At 36.2% G+C, this 9,668-nt stretch overlaps 1 protein-coding gene across 1 annotated transcript in view; it reads left to right on the top strand.

Annotated features, from left to right (window-relative positions):
- Positions 1-9,195: 9,195 nt before the first annotated feature.
- Positions 9,196-9,668, top strand: part of LOC105624056 — a 20,883-nt gene continuing 20,410 nt past the window's right edge. Inside the window, 1 exon segment of the mRNA XM_012205416.1 lies at positions 9,196-9,339. Coding sequence (XP_012060806.1) covers positions 9,196-9,339 — 144 coding nt within the window.

The raw sequence follows: 9,668 nt of genomic DNA, 5'->3' as shown, positions 1-9,668 counted from the left end.
CAGAAATTAAGTGATGCCATCGCACAGAAACGAACTAATCGTAAGGGTGTGGTGTTTCACCACGACAATGCGAGACCACACACAAGTTTGGTCACTTGGCAAAAATTGTTGCAACATGGTTGGGATGTTATCACATCCACCGTAGCCCAGACCTTGCACCATCAGACTTCCATCTCTTTCGCTCCTTGCAAAATTCCTTGAATAGTAAAACGTTTGCTTCTGAAGACCTCATCGAACAGCACCTAGACAAGTTTCTCGCAGAGAAGGATGAGAAGTTTTATGAACGTAGTATTATGAAGTTGCCTGAGAGATGGCAGAATGTTAATAAAACAGCCAATATATCATTGATAATGTTCATTACGTATATTAAATAAACACACCTGAAAATCAAATGAAAAAAACGCAAAGACTTTTTGAATAATCCATAAAAACTTTTCTCTTTCTTCCTTTCATGACGCGACGCGTGGAAACTCAGCCTTAATGCTCTTTTATAATTTCATTTTCTCGATGTACCTTCTTTATATAGTAAAATATAACAACATACATATTTTAATACAAATTAAGCACATACCGATAAAAAACTCGAAACGGTAAAAAAAAGCAAAGTCCTTATATGTGTACAATGTGACACATAAGACTGCATCCCCATGGAGAAAGAAGCCTTATTCTATACCTTTTTTCAATATTCCGTTCTAGTGTTTCTTTCTCCATGGGGACACAGCCTAAGTAAACATTGTTATATGCATGATGAATCTAAAACTTTTTAAAATCTTCATAAATGCGTCAATGTATAAAATAAACATATGAATTACATATAGATAGAAATCATTGACTTGGTAAAAAAAGCTGTAAGCCGATCGGTGAGCCATAACGTATTTGGATATGTGTACGTATGTATGTTCACATTAGGAGGGCTTTACCTTAAATTTATATCGAATGACAAATTTTTTAAAGACGTATGGTATAAAATCATGTGGCGTCCAATAATGCGGTGTCCAATCATGCAATGTTCGTGTCCAATAATGTGGTCCAATGGTACGGTGTCGAATCTTGCATGTTCAATCGTGCGTGTTCAATCGTGCGGTCCAATAATTATGTGTAATCGGGATATACCCCTTTTTCTCTGTCTCTGTCAAAGCAGTACCGTTTTTCGATGATTAGAATATTCCTATAACATATTTTATGGAAAGATGCGAAGAGGTAAAATCTATGTTGTCTCCAGAAGCCGAATCGCAATTCACGAAAATTATAAGAATAGTCGGTCGTATAAGATCAAAATTTCGATATCGTGGGCCAATTAATTAATTTCTTAAAACAAATTTACGGTCCCTCGAAAAATTACAAGGAGAATTAGGTTGCATTTATCAGAAAAACGAAGAAGATACAATAGTTATCTACGCGAACCGAGCGAAAATCTTAGGAAAACAAATATTAGGAGCACACAAAAATTCAGGAATCGGCTTTTCTGACCAAAATATTAAAGTGTCGTTAGAGAAGAACATGTGTAAATGCTTCATTCAAGAATGGAAAGAGATCGAACAAAAAATAACGAAAAATTTAGATGTACAGGATATGATAGCTCTAAGAATAGAAAGAGAATAGAGACTGCAAGATGACTGACTTATGACAAGGATAGTCTGTACGTCCGGACCCTAGGTCTTTAAAAGATCTCACAAATAACTCGAGAAAAACAAATTGTCAGATATGTCATAAAGAAGGACATATTATCATTGAATGCCGAAAATTAAAATGTGACTTAGGAACCGAAATTTTAATTTGTCAAATTTGTAAAAAACGCGGACACGGCGCCGATAAGTGTCGATTGCGCGATCCCCGCCCCACACGATCTGTGAACGTACTACAATCCAATGTAATTTCCTGCCAATTATGCTTAAAACCGGGACATAACGCTAAAATGTACCGAAATAATAATAATTTATTAATTTCTCATCAAATAAAAATTGTTTGCCAATGGTGTGATAAATCTGGCCACCTCGTTGTCAATTGCTGGCAAAGGCAAAACTCTGAACGCAATTTCGACAATAAAACAAAAATTTTTTGTCACATTTGCAATAATCCAGGGCTATTGTTAGAGATTGCCGTTCAAAATTAAATCAACAGAGCAATTCGAAAAATATTCTATCGCTATTATAAGGAAACGAGTCATCTTCTAGAAGAATGCCAATTATGTATTGCAAGCAATAACCTTGCGTCTTAAACCTCTAGATGAATTATTCGATAACGATGAATTAAATATCAAAACGCAAGATCGCAAGATCGAACAGATATGCATTCGATTTTATCCGAACCAATAAGGAATCCAACGATTAAAAAAAATGACAAAGAGTCTATGAATAATAATAAAGATGAGAAAATTGAAATTGAAGGAAATATGACAAATAAAACATTATTAAATAAAACAAAGAAGGATACTAATAACATTATATATAAAATAGGGATGAAAATAAAGTTAAAGAAAATTCAAGAAATTAAAATTAGGAAATAAAAAATTAGATAAAAATTTCAATCTAGAGAAAGATTTTCAAATCTTCACCGAGACTCTAGATTTCGAAATCCACAGAGGAGGAAGTTATCAAATCTCTCCTACAAATTCGAGTAATCCTAGAATTCCGAAGGTTTCCATATCTCCCTGATAAATTCTATTCCTGTCGATTGCGAGGAAGGAAGTAATCAAATTTCACTACGCAATGCGACTCAATTCTATTTAAAAGGATTCAAGGGAAAGGATTTTTTTAATACTCCCAGAAGAAATCAAATTTCCCAGAGTTGGAACATACGTGGATAATAATAACCAAACCTCTCATGTTACTAATGAAGAATTCGTGAAAATAATACAATTTATTATCCAAATGTCAGATCTTTCTATAATTGCAAAAAGAAAAATAAACCGTTTTCGAAAATTCCTGCAATTCGACGCAAGTTCAATCCCAAGAAATAAAATTCATGCGTGTGTACTTTATGCGTATGTAAATCAAAACAAAAGGAGAGAACAGAAAAAAATAATATATCTCTCAAATGCTTTACATTGTCAGAGAAACCTAATAAGAATAAACATATAGAAATTGCGGAATTATTACGCAAAGAATACTTAAATGAACAAAAAGAGCAAAACATAATAAAGCTTACATCTAGTTAGGATAGATTTCATATTTCTAGAAAAAAATTAACTGCAACATATTATACAACATCAAATACGTACGGATGATCGACCCACAAATACACGACATTAATACAGATTTTCATAACTTCATAAGGAAGAAATAAATAATCAAGTCGAAGAATTGTTCGAAGAGGGCACAGTAAAGTCTTTTCAATTACCTTACAATATCCATATTGGATAGTCCCAAAAAAGAGAATTCAAAAGGAAACAAGAGATGGAGAATGGTATTAGATTTGAGTTAAGCTTAATATATTCGTATAGTTAAGGAGGTTGCGCGAATTGCAGCATACGCTAAACCTTTGCAATACGAAGCCCGTGATGAGTATACAACGGCAGTTTGCGGTAATGTATGACGTAACGCTGCTTGTCGCATAATGTTGCGATTAGCTTCATCGAGTTTGTCGGGTGGTTTCTCGCGCATCGGACAGAACGGTAGTGCGCATCATGAAGATGTTGCGGGTATTCTACGTCCACCTTAAGAATATAGCCTGTTGCCGAATTTAACGCGATGATCGTAAAATTAAAATTTTACACATCGTCGACCCATCGACAATCGGCCTAAGGCATGATAGACACATTGCCCAGCCATACATTGCTGACATCAAGTACAATGACGATTTCAATGGATTGTATGACGGCATATTTATTGTTGACTTGCGCGTATCTGTTTGCACACTGACTCAGACCGCCTATATCGCGCTTGATAAACATTACCATGTCTATATCTATGAATGGTTCGAATTTTACATCTGTGTGTTTCAACATGGCATCCCACGTGAAGCCCGGTAAAGTATAATAGTACGCAGGGTCTAGTAACTCGCGACGCAAACTATCGTGGAAATTTTCAAAGATGTCAGCCACAACAAAGATCTGTTTTCAGATACAAGTCGCTATATTCGTCGAGTGTCTAGATAGAAAACTGCTACATTGATGGCGTGCGCGTAAGCGTTCTCAGATACCGTGTCGTCTGTCAATGAACTAAAACGATGCGGTATGGTAAATACAGCTCCTTTAACTTTTCGACGCAATCAATGTACTCATACGGAAAGGAGTCCTTTCATGTCAAAAGATTAAAATTTTCTTCTGATGAATTGAAAAATTCGCATTGCAGTATCCGTAGCTTATATTAAATGAGAAAAGATGTGTCCAATTTGTCCAAGCTTGAGGAGAGAAATCTATATGAATCTATAAACCGTAAACTTTTTGCGCAATTTTTTATCCTTTTTTAATACTTCAACGTGTTTGAACGAGATGTATTTTATTATTGGAAATAAATCAATGCATTCTTCATACACGGTAATTTTTTTGACGAAATGCACATTGCAGCCAGATAAATTGTGAAACACTATGGGTATGCAAACTCTTATAATTTATATTGCAATTTGAGTGAGCCTCTGTATCATCTGGTTAAATGACAATGATCGTGTATCCATGTATCGTGTAATCATGGTGCGAACGATTTCTTACACACGTGCGGTACGTAATAGTGTTGAATTTTTCCCAGTCATGTCGCGTGAAATCTGCTATGAATACATTAGTACAAAATTATGGACTGTGGATATATACTGTGCGCTAACTGTGTTTTTTCGCGAACCAAACGATACAATCTTTATCACGGCTAAAACGATACATGGATAATCGTCTTAGGAACAATGCACATAGTATTCGATAAAGAAGTTATGATGATGATATGTGTATATTCCAAAGTGCATTCTAAGGTATAGACAACGAATGGGACTCCTTCCTGGTTGTCGAAATTCAACCATTTGTCGTCCTCGCTCGGTAATCGCACAATCATTCAATTTTCACAATCCTCGCTGTAGATCTTCAGTTTAGCGCTCGAGTTGAAATAGTGCAGACCGAAAAAAAGGCACATTTATTAATATTATTATTATTATTATTATTATTATTATTATTATTGTTGTATTTCATGAAAGAATTTTACGTACGTATTGCAGAAATATTTCCTGTTCTTGTTTCTGGTATGTTCTTGTTTCTGTGATCTCACAAGGCGATATAAATCTTTAATCAGCGCGAAATATCCCTCGTTATCATCCTTCACGTACAAGAGGTTTACGTGTTTGCTCCTCTTTCGATCGGTGAGTCGTATCTGCACAATCGTATGGGCACAATCCCATTCTCATTTGTGTAAACGTTGATGGAAATGTCATTAATATTTTCGAATTTCTTATTTTGATTCAACATGGAAATTCGATGTCTGCGAGATTTAGAACTTGTATTGCAGATAGGATTCCCATTCCACAGTTTTTTGAGCTAGGTGTAGAGTGGCAACAACAGACCACGCGAAACACGTATTGTCCGCGGTTTGCACGTTGATTAACGTTTTCTTTAGAATAATTTCTCGCGAAAATTTGATATCCAGCGTGCAGAGAATTGTGCTTATTCGTGTTCACTATTAAATTTAGTATACGCGACAACAATGCCGATCTGCTGTCGTTCTGAAACTCTTCCAGCGATGAAAAGGTAGGCTTGACGACGCGCGATATGTACTTCACGCAAATCGGTGCATTGATATAGTTCAAAATTCCGGCTATATATATCTTATTCGCCCATTTATCACCCGCCATGAACTCATTATTGAAAACAATGTTTATTTTTATAGAGTCATATTCGTTACATTCTGTACCCAATCGAGCACAATTTCGCTCGCGTCTTCGAGGAATCGGCGAGCCTCGACATGTTTAGAATTTATCACCGCGTCAGAATATGCCTTTCGAACGCTGACAATGCGCCAATGTTGTCCGTACCTGGTGCCCACATGCACGAATTTTACGCGCACAGATTCTCGAGCCGATACATGCAATCAGTGATTGTCTATTATCGATAATCGTGGATATTTGATCTGACTCCTCCAATGATTTTATAAATTCGTCGCATCGCTGTTCCCACACTATACTCTATAGTATTAAACATCTATAGTACTAAACATCTATAGTACAGGATAGCTTGTTCAATCAAATCATGCTCCATGTTGTCACTTGCACTATCGAATTGACTAATGACGTTATTTGACTAAATTTTTTCATTTTTATATCATTATGCGCACTATTTGGCAACGTTGGATTTCAATTATATCATTATATACCATATGTATATTATATATGTACATTATATATGTATATTATTTGACAATGTCGCATTTATATCATATTAATCATCGCGAAACATGTAAAATATCCTTGAAAAAAAATTCTTATATTATGCTGACAATGTCATATTGAAATTTGCAAATTTGCAGATGCGGCAATTTGCGGTGTCAGATTACATGAATGTCATCACCAGATGTATTTAAAAATCTTTTATTATAAAAATGTGCCGCCTGCATTTTTGATGTCATTGACCGGAAATCATATAAATATCCGCAAGGATTTTTTGCGGAAAGTTAGTCTTTGTAAAATGTCTAATTGTAATTGTTTACTTTCGTGCATTTAATTCGCAATCCGGATCTCGGACTGCAATATGCTAACATGCACTAATAGTTCTTGCCCGATACTAGAATATACTGGACATGATGGTGAAGTTTATGATGAAGACTATTGTATAATACTATATATTAGTACCTGTATAGTATCATATATTAGTACAGTGCACTAACGTTGTTGATTTTCCTAAAGGCCCATGGACTGGTATACCCGAAGAATCCCCATGTTACTGCATCAATCACTCAGACTGATCTGTTTTTGTAGTCATCAGCGCTAGTCGGGCAAATAAGAATTTCATTTATATTTGTGAAAAAATTTTTTCTATAAATGGATTATTCGTTTGTTCTTATTCATTACAGAGCATCTTCACATACAATTTGAGAAGACATTTATATTGTAGCAGAGGAGATATTTAAAAAAATATTAGGTGTACAACTTTGTTTCCGCCGTTCTTTTTCCGAAATTCGAGGCTTTATTGTAAAAAACTGGTTATACATTTATGATTCAAAGTATTGTCCATCGCTGGCCACTACTTTCTCCCATCTTTCGGGTAGCATATGAATCCCGCGTCGAAAAAACTGGATATCTTTTGAGACTATCCACGAATCGATCCAATTTTTTACTTCTTCATAAGACCAGAAGTACTGGTCAGCCAGGCCGTGTGCCATTGATCGAAACAAGTGATAGTCAGAGGGAGCAACGTCTGGAGAATACGGCGGGTGGGATAGGACTTCCCATTTCAACGTTTCCAAGTATGTCTTGACCACTTTCACAACATGGGGTCGAGCATTGTCATGCTGCAAAATCACTTTATCGTGTCTCTCGTATTGCGGCCGTTTGTCTTTCAATGCTCGGCTCAAACGCATCAATTGCGTTCGATACCGATCGCCTGTGATTGTTTCAGTCGGTTTTAACAGTTCATAATACACTACGTCGAACTGGTCCCACCAAATACAGAGCATGATCTTGGATGTCAAAATCACCGTTCTTGAAGCGTTGAAATCACGACACGTTCTTTCACTAATAGCGGCCTGATCATAAGTATTTGAGAGCATTCGATGAGCCTTAGCCGCAGATTTCTTCATATTGAAGCAAAAAATTAAAACCTCCCGCAAATGACGAGAATTTGGCTCGTAAACTGATATTTTCAATCGAGAATAACTTTATGATGCAGACACAAATCGACTAATGTTTCTATGGGGTTATGTTGACAGATGCCCAAGTTTATTGTATGACGTCTATGATCTATTTATTTCCACTACCACTTACCGCTAAAGTCATCTATAGGAAAACGGCGGAAGCAAAGTTGTACACCTGATATATTTTATGTTACGTCCAAACCCTTGAAAATTTGGTCAAGGAGACAATGAGGGAGAATGGAGAGGATACAGAAGAACGGTTAGACTCAATCTCACAGGTATACGTACAGAGATGTATATACTGTGAGTCGTACACATCTTTTCGGTCCCGGAATATGGGTCAACGTCTCGAAAGAACGCCTGTTCCGAACGTCGGTCCTATTTTTTGAGTCAAGAAACTTAATCCTTTTGACCTGGGATTGGACCTAGTGCGATCTCAGGTATTAAAGAGAAAAGAATACAAGTGGTGGATTAAAATAAATCGAAGGAAGGATATTCATTTAGAAAATACAGGGTGGGCCATTTAAAATTTGGAATTTAATTTGGCTCTAAAAAAAAACGCATGAATATTTTTCAAAGTTTATGGCTTTATTGGAAAGGTAGTACATTACCATTAAACATAAAATACAATTTCATTCAAATGATGTCCACGGCTGGCTGCACAATACCCCATTCTATCAATCCAATTTTTCAGTACATTTTCCACTGTATGAGCGCGTACTTCATCGATGGCAACTTTGATTTCATGTTTTAATTCTTGAATCGTTTCTGGCTGGTTAGCGTAACACTCATCCTTGACGGTTCCCCATAAAAAATAGTCCAGCGGAATCAAATCGCAGCTGCGAGGCGGCCAATTGACATCAGCATTTCGGATGATTATATGCGATTTTCGAAGACAGTGCGCAAAAGATCGATTGTAGCGTTGGTTGTGTGACAAGGTGCGTGTCCTGTTGAAACCAAATGTCATCTGTGTCCTCCTTTTCAAATTTGGGAAGCAATAATTCGTTTAATATAGCGCGGTAGCGTTCGCCATTAACAGTGATGGCAGCTCCTTGCTCATTTTCAAAGAAAAATGGCCCAATGATGCCGACCAAAAACCACACCAAACAATCACTCGTTGGATGCATGGGCTTCTCCATGACGACGTGCGGATTCTCTGATCCCCAAATACAACAATTCTGCTTGTTCACATAGCCACCGAGATGAAAATGAGCTTCGTCAGAAAAGATGATTTTTCGGTAAAAATGCTCATTTTCAACTAAGCGTTATTCAGCCCATTGAGCGAATCGAAAATGCATCGGATGGTTATGCGGCTTCAATTCTTGCAATAATTGAACTTTGTATGGCTTCATACCGAGGTCTTTATTCAAAATTCTTCTCAAAGAAGTGCGTGAAATGTTCAAGTTTTGAGAACGATAGCGAATTGATGTTGATGGTTGTTCAAGCACACTCTGAGCAACAGCAGCAATGTTTTCAGTTGACCTTATTGGACGAGCACGTGAACGAGTTGCTTTATTCAATAAGGATCCAGTTTATCGAATTCGCTTCACAAATTGATCCACAAACTGCGTTGAAGGCATTTCTTTTCTATCAAATTTTCCACGTAAATTTCTTACAGTTTGGGTTGAAGACTCACCACTTTGGAAGTAAGTTTTCAATATTTCCCAATTTTATTCAAGCGTATAGCGACCCATTTCGTAAATGTCAAACAAAAAACTAAATTTCTGATACGTCATAAATGTTATTACGCCTTTCAAACTCAAAATAACTGGTAGTTGAAATTCCAAACGCTAAATGGCCCACCCTGTATATATATATATATATATATATATATATATATATATATATATATATATATAGTAGTAGTTGTTAGTTAGTTAGTTTTAAGGTTTACGTTTTACGTTA

This window comes from Atta cephalotes, assembly GCF_000143395.1.
Source record: "Atta cephalotes unplaced genomic scaffold scaffold00071, whole genome shotgun sequence".
In the NCBI taxonomy this organism is placed as follows: Eukaryota; Metazoa; Arthropoda; class Insecta; order Hymenoptera; family Formicidae; genus Atta; species Atta cephalotes.
This window is presented reverse-complemented; position numbering and strand designations above follow the sequence as displayed.